The 18,844-nt window shown below is 33.6% G+C and overlaps 2 protein-coding genes and 1 long non-coding RNA gene across 4 annotated transcripts; 1 reads left to right on the top strand and 2 right to left on the bottom strand.

The window, feature by feature from the left end:
• Window positions 1–664: 664 nt before the first annotated feature.
• LOC132255338 (uncharacterized) lies at window positions 665–3,239 on the bottom strand. The gene is made up of 2 exons (XR_009467958.1): window positions 2,737–3,239; window positions 665–1,052 (listed from the first exon to the last, which is right to left on the bottom strand). It is a non-coding gene; the product is annotated as an uncharacterized LOC132255338 (long non-coding RNA).
• Window positions 1,253–6,178, top strand: LOC100244982 (uncharacterized). Its single transcript, XM_010664305.3, has 8 exons — window positions 1,253–1,540; window positions 2,000–2,575; window positions 2,746–4,041; window positions 4,141–4,465; window positions 4,622–4,883; window positions 4,990–5,206; window positions 5,330–5,694; window positions 5,791–6,178. Exons 1-8 carry the CDS (start codon window positions 1,430–1,432, stop codon window positions 5,876–5,878), a joined length of 3,240 nt encoding a protein of 1,079 aa, XP_010662607.1. The 5' UTR covers window positions 1,253–1,429; the 3' UTR covers window positions 5,879–6,178.
• Window positions 6,179–11,650: 5,472 nt separating this feature from the next.
• Window positions 11,651–15,812, bottom strand: LOC100255280 (uncharacterized). 2 transcript variants are annotated; one of them, XM_002266842.5, is made up of 4 exons: window positions 15,591–15,812; window positions 14,179–14,985; window positions 12,712–13,816; window positions 11,651–12,144 (listed from the first exon to the last, which is right to left on the bottom strand). In XM_002266842.5, the coding sequence occupies exons 2-4, from the start codon at window positions 14,921–14,923 to the stop codon at window positions 11,958–11,960; spliced, it is 2,037 nt and encodes a 678-aa protein (XP_002266878.2). In that variant the 5' UTR covers window positions 14,924–14,985; window positions 15,591–15,812; the 3' UTR covers window positions 11,651–11,957. The 2 variants fall into 2 exon arrangements, with proteins under 2 accessions (XP_002266878.2, XP_010662610.1); XM_010664308.3 differs by having other exon boundaries at window positions 15,711–15,811.
• Between the last annotated feature and the right edge of the window lie 3,032 nt (window positions 15,813–18,844).

Below are 18,844 nucleotides of genomic sequence, written 5' to 3'. Positions count from 1 at the left end.
AGTTTCAAATTTTAAAAAAGTTAAAAACATTATTTAAAATTACTATCAAAACACTCTAAAACTAATAAAATTATTTAAATAGACTCATTAATAATTTCATACTACTGAAATTTTCTTTATTTTTTATTAAAAATAAAAATTATTTTTTCAAAAAACACATTTAATAATTTTTTGGAAAAAAAGAGTTTTTTTTTTTCAAAATTTATTTTTAAAATATGATATTTTCTTTTTTAATCATTTTCACTTATTTTCGAGGGAGTGTTTTAAAAAATAATTGTATAAACATGAATAATAATAAAAATAAAACATTATAGATAAATGTTATATTTAATACTTATGGTATATATAAAAATACAAATAATCAGGTGACACCATTATGAGTTTATAAACAGATTTTTATTCTAAAAACTATTGAAAGCTTGTTTATAAAATTGTTTTCATAGTCTTTTTTAGAACCATTTTAAAAAATGTTGGATCAGGTTTTAACTATCTTATTTAAAAACCAATTAGTGTTCAATGAGAGTAGACCAAACTTTTTATGATATTTGACATCATATCCCATAGGCATGTCTTAAGAGTCATCATTTGGGTGATCCATCTTTACGGTTAAGACCGTTGTTATTGCATGCCAACAACAAATATTTTCATATTATAGACCCTAAAATTGTCTCAAATAAGAATGGTAAAGTATATTAAAAAAATAAAATAAAATCCATCATCAGGGAAAACAAATAATAAAAATACAAGGACTCTTGGACCAAAGAGTCTTGATGAAAGTGTACTTGAATCTCCCACTCAAAGCTGGTTTTAAATATACCATTACTTGGCCATTGGTCTTCCCTATGCCTACTCTTTCACGTTTTTAACTTCCTTAATTTTACGACATCAAAACAGCTTCAATTCTTCCACCGCAAGTCTTCTTCTTTTCTCTCTTCACTTCTCCTTATGCCTTAAAATTAACTCTTCTTCTCAATTCTTCCTCCTACCTTTCCTTTCTCCTTCGTGTACCAGGTTCCTTTATTCCATCCTTTGAGTCTTTACAACGACACTATCTGCATGCAAGTTGGAAGTTAGAAGATCTCAACGCAAATACGTAGAAATGAACAATGGTACAAACACCCCATGCATGGCGTCAACGTCTTCTTTTCCATTTTCTTCTAAACAAATCAATCTGAGCTAGATTCCGTACAACCTCTTTTCTTTTCCTCTTTTTCTTTTTCTTATTTTACAAACAGTCTTTAACTTTGTTGTCCTCTAAAGATGCTAGGTGACCTTGGAAGGAAAAGTGATGATAATGGAAGAAAATGTCCCACTGCTGAGGTAACTTTCTTTCCCATTTTCTTAGTGATGAAGTAGTCTTCTTCTTCATCTCCCTTCTAGGTCATTGCAACAAGAGCAAAACAGGGTTTCAGTTTTTGATGATCAGAAGATGGAGAGGAAGCAATGGAAGAAGGCTGAAACTGCACCCAAAGATTTGATGGGTTTGGTATTTTCTTGGTCTCTGAAAGATATACTCAACAAAAATCTTTACAAAAACAAGGTTTGCACTTCTATACTTTCCCTTCTCCTTATATTACTGAGAGAGCCTAATTCTAATGCATGAAGGTCAATTCGATCAAACGACAATATATAATTAATCTAAAAGCCTTCATTTCTTCGATACTGGTCAATATTTGATAGGGTTTAAGAGATGATTCATGTATGCTCATATAGAATAAAAATGGAGGATTTAGAAGGGTTAATTTGGATTAGGTAGAGACCAAGAATTTGTGATGTGTTCAGGACTTGATAGACCTGAAGAGGAAAGATAAATGTACGGGCTAGCTTCACATTGATGCAAATTTGAGCTAGATTTTTTCATTTCATCACTAAGGATTCAACTCTAAATGTAGTTAAGCAAATATAAAGCTAGATTTTTTAGTTTGTCATAATCTCATAGTCACATGCATAAGAGCAGTGCTCTAGCTCCACCTACTAACTCGGGGATTTTCTGAAACAGGTGAAAATGATCCCTGATACGTTCTTGTCTGTGTCTCATTACTTGACATCATTCATTTACCCGCTTATCGAGGAAACGCATGCTGATTTATTGTCAAGCATGACAATGGTTTCTCAAGCTCCCCTATGTGAAATACTCTCTGTTGAAACAACTAAAGATTATGAACCTCCCACAAACTTGAAGTACAAGATTACACTGAAGGTAATAAGGAATAATGGAAATGATGCAGAAATATATGAACCTGAGACTGGGGATCTGATTGCATTGACAGATGTAAGACCAAAATGCATCAGTGATTTAAACAGGCCTAAGATATCTTATACTGTTGCTTCAGTTGTAGCAAAGCCAGTAAGAGACCCTGATGAACCGCCACCAGAGGAAGACACTTGTATAGTGCTCTCATCAAAGCCCATTGAGTTTGAGCAAAACATGGAGACAAATAAGAAGAGGAAAACTCTTTTTGCTGTTTTCCTAATAAATATGATAACTAATAATCGTATATGGGCAGCATTGAATATAGGTCCAGACCTGGGCAACAAGAGTATTATTCAGAAAGTGCTGCAACCTGATTCCTTGGTAAGATTTTATGATTCATATCTTACTACTAAGCAACAGAAATAAAAGTTCCTCAATGTTACCAACTCCAGTTATGCCTTTCCCAATTTTAGCAACAAATATGAAGTAACAACTGCATGCATATATATGTTCAAATCATTACTAATTGCTAATACATTTACCTCTTACAGGCTGGGGAAGAATGTGCCCTCTGCAGCTCTGATTCAGTATCAAACTCGGAGCCCATGGTCAGTTCTTTTGATCTAAATGACTCTCAAAAGGCTGCAGTGCTAAGCTGTATCGCTGCAAGGGAGTGTCATCATCAGAATAGTATCAAACAAATATGGGGGCCTCCTGGGACTGGGAAAACAAAGACGGTTGCTACATTACTATTTGCACTCTATAGGATGAAATGCAGAACAGTAACATGTGCTCCTACTAATATTGCAGTGTTAACAGTTACAGAGAGGCTGGTGGGTTTGGTTAGAGATTCAAATGAATATGGCACTTATGGACTGGGAGATATACTTCTATTTGGGAATGGTAAGCGAATGAAGATTGATGATCATCGTGACCTACACGATGTCTTTCTTGATTTCCGTGTTAAAATTCTAGCAAACTGTTTTTCCCCACGTTCTGGGTGGAAGCATTCTTTAGAATCTATGATATGTTTGCTTGAAGACCCTAAGGAAATGTATTCTACCTACTTGAGAGAGAGGATGAACCAGGGAAAGGGAGTTCAAACCAATCAAGAGAAAGAGGAGGACATCCAGTCTCAATCCTTCAACAAAGACGGAAGAAAGAACAAGAAAAGTTGGATGAGGAAAGATATTGAACGAACTTTAAAAAATAGCAAGAAAGGGAAAGGGAAAAAACAGCAAGACAAGAATAGCGAAGGAGCAACTGATGGAAGTTGTGATAAACTTCTCACATTGGAAGAGTTCTTCAAGAAAAAATTTTATGACATTGTAAATAATCTGAAATTTTGCATTCCAAAATTGCGTACCCACTTACCAACTTCTCTCATTCCTTTAGAAGTAGCAAAAAATATGATTGGAGCTCACAGATTGCTAGAATCTTTCATAACTTTGTTCCAAAATGTTTCTGTTGAAAGTAAAGGGTTGAAGGAAGTCATCGAAAAAATTGGAGATGCAGGAAAAAGTGTTGATCGCTTCTGTAAATTCCATAAGACCAGAAGAAAGTTCCTTGAAATACTCAGATGCCTTCGCCAAGCAATTGAAGTTCCAAATACTACTGATCATTATCGGATCAAAAGTTTTTGTTTACAGAATGCGACCTTGCTTTTCTGCACTGCATCAAGCTCAGCAAAAATTCCAGTAGGTGGGAAACCCATTGAATTGTTGGTTATTGATGAAGCTGCTCAGCTAAAGGAATGTGAGTCAGCCATCCCTCTACAAATTTCCGGTATCCGCCATGCCATTCTCATAGGGGATGAGTTGCAACTACCGGCAATGGTTAAGAGCAAGGTTTGGAATCTATCTTGTTTCTGTTCCTTCATGTACGTTTATAAATTATGACATGTTCTTCATTTTTTGGTATGTGAAACATCTACCATGTTGGATTAGATTTCTGAGGAGGCCAAATTTGGAAGAAGTTTGTTCCAGAGGCTGGTATTGTTAGGACACAGAAAGCACCTTCTCAATCTCCAGTACAGAATGCATCCATCCATAAGCTTGTTTCCAAATAGAGAGTTCTATGACAATCTGATTTTGGATGCTCCCAATGTCAAGGAGAGAAAATATGAAAGGTCTTACCTGCATGGAAACATGTATGGTAGCTACTCCTTTATAAACGTAGCCTATGGAAAAGAGGAATTTGATTACAGGTATAGCACAAGAAACATGGTGGAGGTAGTTGTGGTCTCTGAGATGGTTGCAACCCTTGCTAAAGGTATGCTGTGATTATTAACTTAATCCAGGTTAAGCAGGTCAAAGCCTCTACAAAGCTTACTGGAGCATTCTATACCTATTGTTTATCATGGGTATCAATCCATGTGTTTGGTTTCCTTTTTTAAGCTTTTTTATTTCTCATTTCTATTCATTACAGCAACCAAGGGCAGGAAACAGAGGGTAAGTGTTGGTATCATATCACCATACAAGGCTCAAGTTTATGCAATTCAAGATAGACTGGGAAAGAAATACACATCAAGTGCAGATGGTAAATTCTCTGTGAGTGTTCGTTCTGTTGATGGGTTTCAAGGGGGTGAGGAGGATATCATTATTATCTCCACTGTCAGATGTAATTTGAAAGGTTCAGTGGGATTCATTTCTAATCGTCAACGCACAAATGTGGCTCTAACCCGAGCAAGGTATTACCCTAATATTGCAAGCAAAAAGTTCCCTATTGTTTTCTTGCAGTATCAGTCTCTTTTGCTGGTCTCTGAAAGTAAAAAATGTATCATTGTTGTTGTGTAGGTATTGCCTTTGGATATTTGGAAATGGTCCAACTCTAGAACACAGTGGTACTGTTTGGGGGAAACTAGTCAATGATGCCAAAGATCGGGGGTGTTTCCATAATGCTGAAGAGGACAATAACTTAGCTCGGGCTATCACTACATCCTTGGTTGAACTTGGCGAGCTTCATCTTTTACAGAAGCAAGATTCATTACTCTTCAGGAAGGCAAGATGGAAGGTAAGCCAAAAGATTCATTACACATATGATATCTTTGTTTTGTTGTTTCCTTTAGAATTTTTTTGTTCCTTGATCTTCAAAAAAATAATATCCCTGCAATAATTACCCTACTTTTTGTCATAGGTTCACTTCTCAGATGATTTTTGGAAATCCATGGTAAGAATTAAGAGTGTCGAGATTCATAACAAGGTGTTTTGTCTATTGGAGAAGCTTTCAAGTGGTTGGCGTCGACCCGACAATGAGGCAAACCCTAACACCATCAATGGGACTTGTTTGCAACTGTTGGAGCTGTACAAGGTCACTAAAATACTCAATCTAGTTTGGAGTGTAGAGATTCTCAAGGAAGATTCAAACTACATCCAGGTTTTGAAGGTTTGGGACATTTTGCCAATGGAAAGAACACCAAAACAAGCAGCGCGTCTAGAGAACTTGTTTGGGAACAAACGAGTGATTGATATGGACCACTGCAAATTCAAATGTGTAGAAGGGTAAGGCATTTTTGTCTATGAATTTGCTGCAGACTCTTTAGCCATTTGTTGTGGTCTTTGAGAGGCTAACAATGATAGAATCATTTGATGATACAGGAATCTTGAAGTTCCTATGACATGGCCAGCGGATGATGAACCAGAACAGTCGTTGAGTTCATTTAAATCACTCAGTCTTCAGAGTTGAATTGTAAGCATCTGCTACAATATGAGGGTTGATGAATTATTTCGTTAATGTTATGTATCAGAAATCATGTGAAGTTCCAAATGAAGCGCAGGCTCTAATCAGTTGGAATGAGAAGAGAGTAAAGGGAAGAAGAAATGCTCGATATGTTGATGCCTACAAATAGTATGATGCCCACAAATAGCCTAAAAAATTCAGTATGATTGGCTCTTGTTTACAGCTTTTAAATTCAGTCATGATATGGTTTGTCTGTTATCTTGATTTTTAGTGCTTTCAAAGCCTGTTTAATCCTGTTTCAGATCATATGTTCTTGTTTTTTCTGTTTCTGTTGAGAAATGAAAGGGAAAACATCAAAAGAAAAAAAAAAAACTAAGAACAAATACAGAATCCTGCTAGAGAAGAGAATGAGAAAATGTTCACTCTGTTTTCATTGCCAATTCACAACAGAAAATACATTTCCGCAGAGAATCAAAGAATAGAAAGAAATTGTGAAGCCATGAGCACCAATAAATTGAACTCCGGAAAATGAATGAAACATACACGGACCATTGCCGCATCCCAAATTTGAAGATATGTATTTCACCCCTTCACAAAACCCATCGAGATCTTATCCAAAAATCCGAATGTTGTAGGATCAAGCATCGAGTGGGTGGATGAGGTATGTGAGCACCAAGGCGACTAGCATCAACACACATGCAATTCCTTGATCTATTGCCGTCCCTGCACAGACAAATAAAATATTGATTCATCTCCATCATCACCAGCTCTAGCAGTTTTTTATTTTTTAAATGAAAATCACACAAAGAAACGTTCCTAGAATCACAATTCCAATGTAATTTCAGAAAAAATAAATAAATAAAACCTTGGAATTAGGAAAATTACCAGATCTTGAAACAAAACGAATCTAATCGTCCGTTTGTGTAACGAGAAAATATTGGAAAATTTAAAAAAACTTGAATGTCTGTTCTATTTATTTCTGGAGAATGGAAAAACGATAATGAAATCATCATAAAAATTGGCCCTTTTTTCTTTTTTGAAAAATATTAAAATGCTTCTTTGCTAATCTTCAAAACTCAAATACTCAAAACCGAAAGCAATTTCAAAATGAAAATGTCTATTATTTTATGTGAAAATTATTTTCTTTACCAATTTCTGCCACCAACGGGAGCAGAAATTTTGAAGATTTTTCTCTTTTCGTTCCGGCATTTTCTCGTCAACCAAACAGAATATAATCCAAAACGAGAAAGAGATATAATATATACCATCACTGGTGGGCGCAGGAGCAGGCGCCAAAGATTGAGCATGAGCAGAAGGCAAAACGACGGCGTATAACAGAGCGATGATCGCCACCACCACCAATGAAACCCTAGACACCGCCATTTCTTCTTTCGTCTTCTTCTCTCCTCTTCGTTCGTTCGTTCAAAATCGCTCTTCGCGACCGAGAGAATAAGAGGAGAGAGAACTAGAGAGGCGAATGAGGTTGCAGCGATGGTGTTGGATACGCAGGCACGTCGCCTTTTTATAGCGTCCAAAACGACGAAATCGGAGCCGTTTATCTCTGGTGACCGTTGTTTTTTACTAATTCCACCTGCGTTTTGTTAGAGACAGTCTGTCCCATCCAGCTGTTGCCAGCATGGCTTCTTCTCTGTTTGTTAATACAGAAATGGTACCGTTGTCCTTTTTAAAGAAAAATTCTTCTAATAAAAAAATATTTCTTAAAACAATTCATTCGAGCCTTTTTTATTTATTTTAATATTAATATTAACCAGGTGGACCAATCATATGACAGCAAAATGATGATCAATAATTGCCTAATAAAATAAAATTTAACTATATTTAAAAAACAGCTGTTTGGTTGCTGTTTTTGAAGACTGTTATAAAAAACAGTTTTTAAGAATAGTTATTGGTATTTTCAAAAATAAAATTGTGTTTGGGAATTAGATTCTAAAAAACAGTTTTTATTATAAAAAAAAAACATGTTTGATTGAGTTTATAAAAAAAAGTTTTTTAAAATAACTAAAATAAAAAACATATTTAAATGTTTTTTTTTCTTCAATTAACTTGATATCATAAGCATATAAATAATTTTTAAATTCACATTTTATTAAAGTTTTATAAATTATTCTTAAATTTATTTACACCAATTATAATTTTTGTTAATTTTTAGTAGATAAATATGAACATGGACTATGATATAGATAAATAAGATAAAAAAAATTCAAATATAAATATAATTTTTATACTATTTAAAAATAATTATTGATTTCCTAATAGAATTTAAAATAGTATAAGATAAAAAAAATACATGATATATTAAATTAAAAATTATTCAAATATAAATATAATTTATTTACCATATAAATACATATCAAAAGTTGATCAACATGTAAATGTATTTTATACAAACCATGTTATTATTTATTAGATATGATATTACATATAAATTACCAAATATTAAATTTGATGTTACATATAAATTATAAAATTTAAATTTTTTTTGTAATGTATAAATTATCAATTACTAAATATTACTTTACCAAATATTAAATATGATGTTACATATAAATTACCAAATATAACTTTACCAAATATTAAGTTTGATGTTGCATTATAAATTATAAAATTACAACTTTACCAAATATGTTCTCCCTATCCCAACAACTACTGGCAAATCCCCAAACCCAAAGCTCTTCCTCAAATCTCAATCACAGTTAAGGGTCGTCGGAGCTGGAGAAGAATCTTAAGTTCCATCCCGGCATTGGCGATGATGAGTTACCATCCACTTGCATTAAAGCTCTTGCGGTTCATCAATTATAGTGAGGTGAGGGAGCCATCATCTCCTGATCTCTCATCTTAATAGAGAGGTAACGGTTGGGTTAAATGAGAATAGTTCTTCTTCTTCTTCTTTAATCTTCATGGTAGACAAGATTGATGGTTTGAAATTGGGATTTGAGAATCTCATAATCGGATTGGTCGTACTTGGCATTTATGTCAAGGCGGGTAGGACTCGGTTGAGTCATACCAAACCACCATCGGACTCGTCGACGCCTTTCACACCCACAACCATTCACTCACGCCAAGACCACCATAGTCAGCCAATAGGGCTGCCATCTTCATCCTCCATGACCTTCATTTCTTGCTGTTGAAGGAGAAACACATGTAGGAAAACACAAAAAAAAAAACAGGAGAAGAAAACACGGAGAACAACTCTTCCTTTAACAGTGAAGAAAACAACCAAAACAATTTTTTTTTGTTCTCTGAAATGAAGCCTCTCGAGACCAAAAACAAAAATGACCCCCTTTCCCTAACACGTTTTTAGTGTTTTTTGTTTTCAAGAACAGAAAATAGTTCTTGAAAACAGCAACCAAACATGCCCTTAAGTTTTTCTCAAACACAAAAATAAAATTTTATTTAATTAATTTTTAAAAAATTATCATAATTATGTTTCCATCATTAATATTACCTTTAACTTAAAAGAGCCAAACAGGGCTTTAATAAGAAGTATTTCTTCTAACCGTTGTTAAAATAACTGAGTTCAAAATTTTATGGAATGTAATTATCATTAATTACACGAAAAGTCATCCTAGAAATGACTAAATTTCTTGTAATTTTTTTTTTTAATATTTAATTATGTTAATCATCAATCATGTTGATTTAGTTTTTGAGAATTTTGAAAATTGACGATTCGATTTTTAGTTTTTTTGTCTTCTAACGATTAGAAACTGAATCAAATCGTAAGTTTTTTTATATAAGATTCTATTAAAGCATTTCATTGTTTTTATATTATTATCAAATTAATTGTAAATGCATTCAACATATTTTTATTATTAAATCTAAATGGATTTCAACTTAAAATCTAATATAAACTCAAATTAATTGACTTTAGGTTCAAAATAACCACGAATCTACAATTTGACTGAACTAAGAAAGGATTGATTCTCTTCTTTGATGTAAACAACCCTATCTTGTATCAAAAGGTTTTTCGTGCTATACACCATGTTAAGAAAGACCAACCTCATATGTATCATACCATTTTTGTACCTCAAATGGGAGGTCCTCCTTATGATGCTATGGATGGCTATCCGAAGTGCAAGGGGTAAACTCGAACTTGGATAGGATAGGATTGTACGTGTCAGACCTTTTGAGTGTCATATTTTGGCCAAGTTTACCGTATCGTACCTTCAACCCCTATGTTACGCAACTATAATCTTTTGTTACATTCCACCGCTGTTACACTAGAAAGAAAAAGTTCAACACAATCTCCTGTTTTGCGACGGGAAGGACCTATAGGGGATTAGCTCTCATTAAATTGGGTCAAAATAAAAATTGAACCCAATAGACTTTAAAAGACTTGGTTTAATTTAGCTTTTCACTCTAAATATAGTCAATTTGGCTTTTATCACATATAAGTTAATTATATTGATTTGATTCATTTTTTACTCAACAATCAATCGACCTTATTTACACCCCTAGCTTGAAAGACTAAATAAGACTATCTCAATTAAAAAAAAAAAAAAAAAGACCCATTTATTCTTATTCTAAGCCTATATAATTAGAAATTGAATCTTAGCCAAAAACCTACTTATTATGATCTCTCTAGTCAAATGAATGTAAAGTGAATAAATAACAAATAAATTTAAAAGACCCATTAGAAAACTTGTAAGAAAGAAACTAAAGAAGAATTTGATCAATTATTGAGAGACGGCAACAGCTTAGCGACCGTTGATCAGGCCCACCTTGCTTAAAAGAGGCTGGAAGATTCTTCTTCAACCAGTTAAATCTCCTTGTCTTTTTTTTTTCTCCCTATTATACAAATCTTATTAGAAGAAACACCGACTCCATACAATTATGAGACGTATCGGGGTCTCTAACGAGACCAGAGAAAGGCTCCTATGGTGAACTCCCTCTTCTGCTCAACACTTCCGGCCACCGGAAGTCCGTGTTCGTTGAGAGGCAGTCGAGCTTCCACCCCGGCATGGATTCGTAGTCGGATTTCGAATGCCTCGGGTAGTGCAGCGGCATCTGAAACTCCCAACACTGTTCTTCATGTTCCATTGCCGCCTTCTTCACTAGTACAACTGAAACCGATTCCATTGAAGAAACCCTAGCTTATAGAAGACGTCTCTCTTTGTTTATATTAAGTAGTCTTGAGGAGGAGATCAGATTTTTATAGACTCTGTTTCTAGGAAAATTTCACATCAAGCGTGCAAGAAAACATTTTTTCAACTCCATAAATATTTCTAAGATTTTTTAAAATGTTTTCTAAATTTTGTTAAACACTTTTATATATATATATATATATATATATATATATATATATATATATAAACACATTTTAAACTAAAAACGTTTCCTAAAATCAGAATCAACCGGACTTTTCTACTTTAAATAAAAGAAAAATCTAGAATGTAAACATTTTTGACAAACTTATAATAAAAAATATTTATGTTGAAAATTGTTGTAACAAAGAACCATTTTTTGAGAAAAAAAAAAAGTTACACAACTAGAAATATATAAAGCACTTCAAAACTTTGACATCATGCCTAAATGCATAATAATTTGATGAAAAATAGGCCAAGAAAATCAGTTTATTTATTTATTTATTTATTGTAAAACTAAACTTTCTTAACATTTTCTTTTCTTCCCTTATTACTCTCCCGGGAACCAAACATAGCATTAGATTGGAAAACCAATGATACCCCAACAAGTGAGGGACAAAATACAACAGCTTCTCAGATATGACAGGTAGGACATAATTCAAGCTAGGATAATGTCTTAAATCAAAAGCTCTTATCAACATATAACTTAATAGATTTCTCAAGTGAGTGACAAAATACAACTGTGAAGTCCCAAATCCTTTATACATTTGGACAAAGCCTACCACCATAACACTTACATAGTAAGCTGTACAAACCACGCAGAGAATATAAACATTGGATTTCAGATTATATACAACACTCGTGCAAAAGTAGAACGGAAAATGGAGAAACAACAAAATACCTTCCTTGGGGAGTTGCCTCTGGGCTCTGGCAGAGATTTATAGCTTGTGGCATCATTGAATTGGCTCCTATGGCAGGCCCCATCAGGAAGAGAGAAAGAAAGGATCCTCTTTGTTCTGGTAGATAGCAAACAATTGCTTGGAGTAGTGGGTTGCCAGTGTTCTGCACAATTCAAGTGCCTTCGGATGATATTGTTGCAGATCCTTGACCGATTTCTTTAGATCACCTTGTGGGTCTCCATCAGTGAGATATTCTGCCAAGGTAGTGCCCCTATAATAAGAAGAACAGAAATTTAAGACATCAAAATTATTAACATAAACCCCATAATATTAACACTCATCCTAGCAACATAAATGAACACAGATAAGATAGATTATGAGAAAGCAAAAGAGCATATGATTTATGCAAGTGGTGGGTGTATTATCACTCAGATAATGCAACGGCAGAAATCAACAGAACAAGTTGAGCATTACGAGAGAAACTAAATCACAAATAAGACACCTAAGAGGACAAAAAATTTATTCCCAATTTGCATCAGATAGAATCATAGAACAGAATATAGAAAAAAAATCGAACAAAACTATCCCAACTGCAAACAGAATATACGAGAAAAAAAGATGCAAACATGTCCTAATAACTGGCATGCGTATGACTATATGAGCATACTATATTGACAATTAGCTTTTGCAACATGTCCAATGGTAACTTATCCAGATGTTCCATATGTTATGTTTAGCACATTGTGCACAACAATCAGGTAGACCAAGTTTATTGATCAAGGGAACATATGAATAATCATACAACTACGTTAAGCCTTTAAAAAGTTCAAAACTATACCTTAGCGCATCACATTGACTAAACCCTCTCTGGTTGGAGTATATTGTTTCCTTAACTGTTTTCTCCTCTGAGGTTTGCTGCCGATAGAGAGCACATACAGCCTTCATGCACAATTCAGGATCCTTACCAAAAGCAGCAAGCATGTCCGCCTCAAACTCCCACTTTGACTTTTTATCACTGTTCCTTCGGATTCTAGATATAATGTCAACAAAGTCCACATTACCATTTGATTCTTCTTCTGATTCATTATAAGCACCATCACCTCCAGAAACTTCAGAGTCATTGATAATAAATCCACCCAAGCTTTCACCCTCACTATCTGACCCTATCTCTTCCGTTTCGCTAGCTTCAACATCCTCATTGGTAAGGATTTCTGACTGATTTTCTGTTTCTCTAGCATTCAAATTACTTGCCAAATTTGTTTCTGCCCTGCCTTTTTTCTCACATTCTCTCAAAGTCATTAGACGCCGTTTTGGAGGGGTTAAAGCTCCCCTGACACAGTCAACCCCAGAAACAGTGGCACTCGTTGAGCAGCTATTCAAATGAGAACTAGTGGGATCACAAATTAACTCTCCTAGATGCAACCTCTTGAATTTACGAGTTGGAACTTTATCATCATCATCATCACCACCATCACTCTCACTATCACTAGTAACTATATTAGGACGCTTTTTTCTTTTGGGAGTTGAAACAAATGGGACATTCCCCTTGCAGCCACTTAAATCTTCCCCATCACTCTGGTATGAGATTGTCTTCTTCAAACTGTTCTCAGATGTCATTTCTTTTCCATCATCCACAGTTATTCCTGATGCATGATCAGCTGAAACACAAACAGTATTAATTCCCTGTATCTCAGGAGTAGGCATCTTGATAGTCATAATATCTGGTTCATCATCATTGTCACTGATATGAATGACTCCAACAGAAGCAGGTCCTGCACCAGCAGGTGTGGATGGAGCCATCTTTTTGTTGGAGCACTCCTCTTCAAAAGACAATTGTTTCCTAACTCGACGACCATATTCCACTTCATCATCTAAATGAATGGCTTTCTGTTCTCCCTTAGGGTGTGTCAAATACTTGTACTGGGCATCAATAGAAGGTGTACCTGCAACACAACCGAAAACATGAAGAAAGAGACATTGTTGTCACTCAAACAGGCAGTGGATTGCAATCTTAGATGCGAATAAGCTTCCACCAGAGATAGTGAAGACACTCATTTTATAAGGAATATTTTTCTTATAGGCTACTCAATGTAAAAGAATACATCAAAAGTAGTTCCAGGGAAAGAAGAATAGAAATTAGTCTATTGTTAAAAGTTGAGAAGGTGCTATTCAGTGTTGAACTTATCTTTCTAGCAAAATTGCTAGCAAAGAAGATAACACAGGTCCAACCCAAGTGAATAGCTAGCATATAGGGTTATCTTTCTTAGAACAGTACAAGCACTTTCAGGATCTCAAATTCTCTTACCAGGGGATTTGCAAGAAGAGTGGATTGCAGCTGAATAGGGTTTATCATGATGCACCATTTGCACTTTGGTTTGCAGATGGTCCAAGCCGCCTCCAACATCAGACCCATCCTTAGCCTTAACTGTGTCATTAACTTCCTTTGTCACAATTCCTTCATCAGAATCCACATTTAACAAGCCCAACTCCAATTTTGCCTTTCCGCTCAGTGGATGTTGCCTGTTCCTTAAGGCCAAACTCTTTTCCAGCTGCAATGCCCATGACTCCAATGCTTCATATTTCTTCTTCCAAGCCTCTACCTCACTTTCAGCTCTAGTCTTCTCAAGTTCCAAAACATTATTCTCAATCATAACCTCAACAATCTTTTCTTCCTCATCATTCTCTTGCGTCAAATCGATAATTCCTTCAATCCCCTGTTCTCTTCCACAATCTACCTTGTTCCTGTCTTCAGTATTAGTACTATGCTCTTTAACTTCATTCCTTCTCTTCAAAGCCCTAAGCTCGTCCTCGATGGCAGCCTTTTCGGCCTCTAGTGCCCTAAATTTAGTCTGAAGCAACTCATACTCACTCTTCTTCTTCTCAATCTCCAACTCCAACATCATTGCCCTGTCTTTAGTCATACTCTTCTCTCCCATTTCACAGCACCTATTTCCACAATCTTCAACCTCTTTCTCACAATCAACTTCACATTCCATAGCTTCTTCATCTTTCATTTCCTCCAAATTCATCTCCATATTGACCCTCAACATTTCATCATCTAACTTCCTATATTAGATCTCCAACTTATCTCATCTATTCTGAATTCAGGAACCTGCTTTCAAAAATTCCATCAAAACTGTTACTTGACAAATAAAAATCAAGAATATAAAATATAAGCTAACCAAAAAAAAAAACTCCTTATTGGGTTGCCAAGTATCCGAGGAAAATAAAATCAAATAAGTCAAAAAAAAAAAAAGTAAATAAGTTCCCATTTTTTTATTTTCTTTTCTCTTCCTATAAATTTCTCCGCAACCAAACATGAATAAGACAAAACCAATAGACATGGAAGGAAAATAAACCCTCACTTTCAACACTACATTCAAAAATATCAATTTGGTTGCAGGAAAAATGCAGGAAAACAAAATAAATTATATGGGACCCAAGGAAAAGAGACCACCACCCAATAAAACCTGATAAAACTACTTGCCTTAAAAGGTGAGTTTTCCTTCCTACTAAGACCAAACAATATAAACCACAAGAACAAAACCAAATTTCCTTCCTTTTCCTCTATTTTCTCTGCCACCAAACGCACCCTACTTTCATATTATGTTTAAAACCATAACACCCCCTTTTCCTCCAGAAACGTACCAGAAAAGAAAATAAAAAGAACCAAAAACACACTTCATACAAAAAAAACCCGCAAAACACAAAACTTACCAAAATTTTCCCTTTTCTTCCTTCCTGATTTTCTCGGCAGCCAAGCGGAGACCAAATCACGAGAAACTAAAACACAGTGAAAACATAATTGCAACTACAACAGAGTAAAGTGAGACCTACGGTAAATTCCTGATGTATTCGTTTTTCACATTTGTGCTCTTCTTCGAGCTAGGGTTTATGGTTTTGACCTTTGAGAGTGAACAGGGGGGAAGCGAGGGAAAGTAACAGAAACTTCGGTGACGTGTAGGAATTTGATTGGATCGTGCTCTTACACGTTAAGGTGCCGCCTGCTGTTGGAGTGGAAAAGTTAATACGCATTTACAACGTACGGTTCAGATAAAATATTTTATTACAATTCGGATAAAATATTTTAAAATTTCACCAAATTTTCTAAAATATTCTCAAAATTTTCATAATATCTTGGAAATAAAAATTTTATAGGTAAAAAAAATTCAAAGAAATCTTCTTTTTTATTTAATTGTTATGAAAAATATAAAATGAAATTAGGATTGAAATCTAAAATTTTATAAATTATTAATATTCAAATATTTAATTGTCTATGTCTTAGGTATATTGTTGATTGATTTTTCAAAATATGATTGGTTTCAAAATAATAATAATAATAATTTTTTATATTTGATTTTATTGTAAAACAAATTAAATATAATTTATATTTAAATTTATTTATTCTTTATATGAAATTGAAAAAAAATTAAAATAAATTTAAAATAACATATAAAAACTGTATATTTACTTTGAGCTATTTGATAATTATTTTTAAAAGTAGTTTTGTATTCTAAAAAAAATAAAATGAAAATATGTTTGGTAATTATTTTTTTTTTGATTATTTATTTAAAAAAAAAAAAGGATGTTTCCAAAAAATATCTTGGCTTTTATTATTTTTACTTGTTTTATGATAATAATAATTATTAAAATATGTAAAACAATTAAAAATAAAATATTAGATTTAAAAATTATTTTTAAAAATATTAAAAAAACAAGTTTAAAATATTTTTAATTTCTAAGTAGGCTTTTGTTTTATAAAATATTAAAGAATAATTTTCAAAAACTGTTTTTTAAAATTATTTTTGAGAACAATTACCAAATGAACTCTTTAAATCTATTTTTTTATTTTCCTACTTTTTCTCTTTATAAATTTTTTTTTTTTTGAGCATTTTCTTTCACACCTTACGGGATCAAACCTAATAAAAAAGTTTGAAGAAAAGTAAATAAAGACAAAAATAAATACAAGAAAAAAAAATAAAAATATTTATAAAACTATTATGGTATTAGTTATCTTTACAAAAATTGAGGAAAAGAAAATTAAATTATTAAGAAATGCACTTTTTAACCTGAAGGAAAATCTAAGTTTTTTTTATTCATAATTTTTTTTATGAAATTCAAATTAAGAAAATTATTTTTAAAAAACAATTTTTTCCTTTTTCTAATATTGAAAATATTAATCAAGTATAACCTAAATATTTAAAAATTTTGATAATTATTTTACTTGCATAAATTTGGATGACTTGTTCTCTACGGTATGACTGAATCCCAAAAGGAGCTGACTTCTATAAAATTGGCTAGTGTGGAAGATCACCTTTTGGTCTTGCAAGCCTACATGGAAGCTTAGCAAGTGGAGCATGGCTTGCAGATTACGGCATTGCTAGAAGCCTCCAAGCAATTACGCTAAGAAAATGAGCACCCAACGCATAGCTGTTTCCGGTCACACAGCACCCCTATTGTTTAACCAGCCCGTGGACCCACAACCTCCTTACGTACGGCTTCGGCCAGATGACATTGGACCCTAACCTCTTCAACAACATGTTGCCTTACCAAATTGTGTTGGAAAAAGGGGATGAATGAAATTAAGTAAATCCCTTGAATTAAATAAATTCATCATTTTTTCCAGAATTTTAAAAGTCTCAAGAAGCCAAATTCAGTTTGGCTTTCTGAACCTGTCTGTATTCTTCCCTCCTTGAAGTCTATAAATAGTGGTAGACTTTCTTTCATAAGTACAGAAAAGAAAAAAACTTTGAAGTATTGTCAGAGTTCCTTCCGTGTCCGTGATAGAGTTGAACAATTTTCAGTTCGCCAGAGTGGTTGCAGAGTGCTGTTGCTGCCATTCGAAGATCGTTTTATCCTGGGAGACAGACGCCTTGTGATTCTCAAAGCACCTGTGGAGAAGGCGAATCTGTTTTAAGGAGATTGTGGTTTTCACAAGACTCGGTCTAATCTTCTTCCTTAATTCTCTGTTTTTTTTTTCAGTTTTCTTTTATTTTCTTATGGACTAACCTGTGTATGAAGTGTGGATTTCTAACAATCTTAAAACAGATTCTTCAAAGGAAAACCAATGGTTGGTGAAAAGGAAAAAAGTTATCAGGAAGAAGAAGACGGAAAAAAAAAAAAAATTAAATTACAATTGGTAATTGGAATAAATAAAATAAAAATAAATAAAAAAAAAATTTTGTTTGTTGGTTTTTTTTTTTTTTTTTTTTTTTTTTTTTTTTGGAAAACAAATTTTTTTTTCCGAAAAGAAAAAAAAATAATAATAAGTTTGTTGAAGTTGGGTTTATGAAAAAAAAAAAAAAAAAAACAACTTTTGTTACAAAAAGAAGTTGGGTTTATCGGAAAAAAAAAAAAAAAAATTTCAAATTTGTGTTTTTTTTTTTCCAAAAAAAAAAAAAAAAAAAAAAAAAAAAAAAAAAAAAAAACCATTTGTTACAAAAAGAAGTTTCGAACTCTTAACCTGAGCCCTTTTTCTCATGCTCAACTCAGTATGACACCATTGGACTATGACTCATGTTTTTTCTATTATGGGAAAAATACCTTCTTATAAAGTTTGTACCAAGTCTTTTGAAAATTTGGAAATTATGATACAGAGAAGTTCTGTCTAAGGTAATTGGAATTTAAGCGGGACCATTTGTGACCCCTCCAATTTTCTGGGAACTGAATATTCTGTCTAAGGAAGCTAGTCCTGGTCTGGGTCATAATACCCCACTAGGCTTTCCTGGGAATACTCTGTAAAGTGATTTTCAGTTTTTTTTTTTAAGTTTTTGAAGGAAAAAAAAAAAAGGAAAAGGAAAAAGAAATTGACACATTTTCTTGGATGTTTCAGGAAAATGACAACTGAATCCAATAACGTTGTTGTAACTGAATTAGCCCCAGTGGCAACCCCTACTGTGGCCCAAGTGCCAGCGATGCCTACTGCTGTACCAATCTCTGTCTCACCAGGAGAAAAACCAGAGAAGTTCAGT

This window comes from Vitis vinifera, chromosome 16 (genome assembly GCF_030704535.1).
Source record: "Vitis vinifera cultivar Pinot Noir 40024 chromosome 16, ASM3070453v1".
NCBI lineage: Eukaryota > Viridiplantae > Streptophyta > Magnoliopsida > Vitales > Vitaceae > Vitis > Vitis vinifera.
The sequence above is the reverse complement of the archived record's forward strand: the minus strand, read 5'-3'. Positions and strand labels throughout refer to the sequence as shown.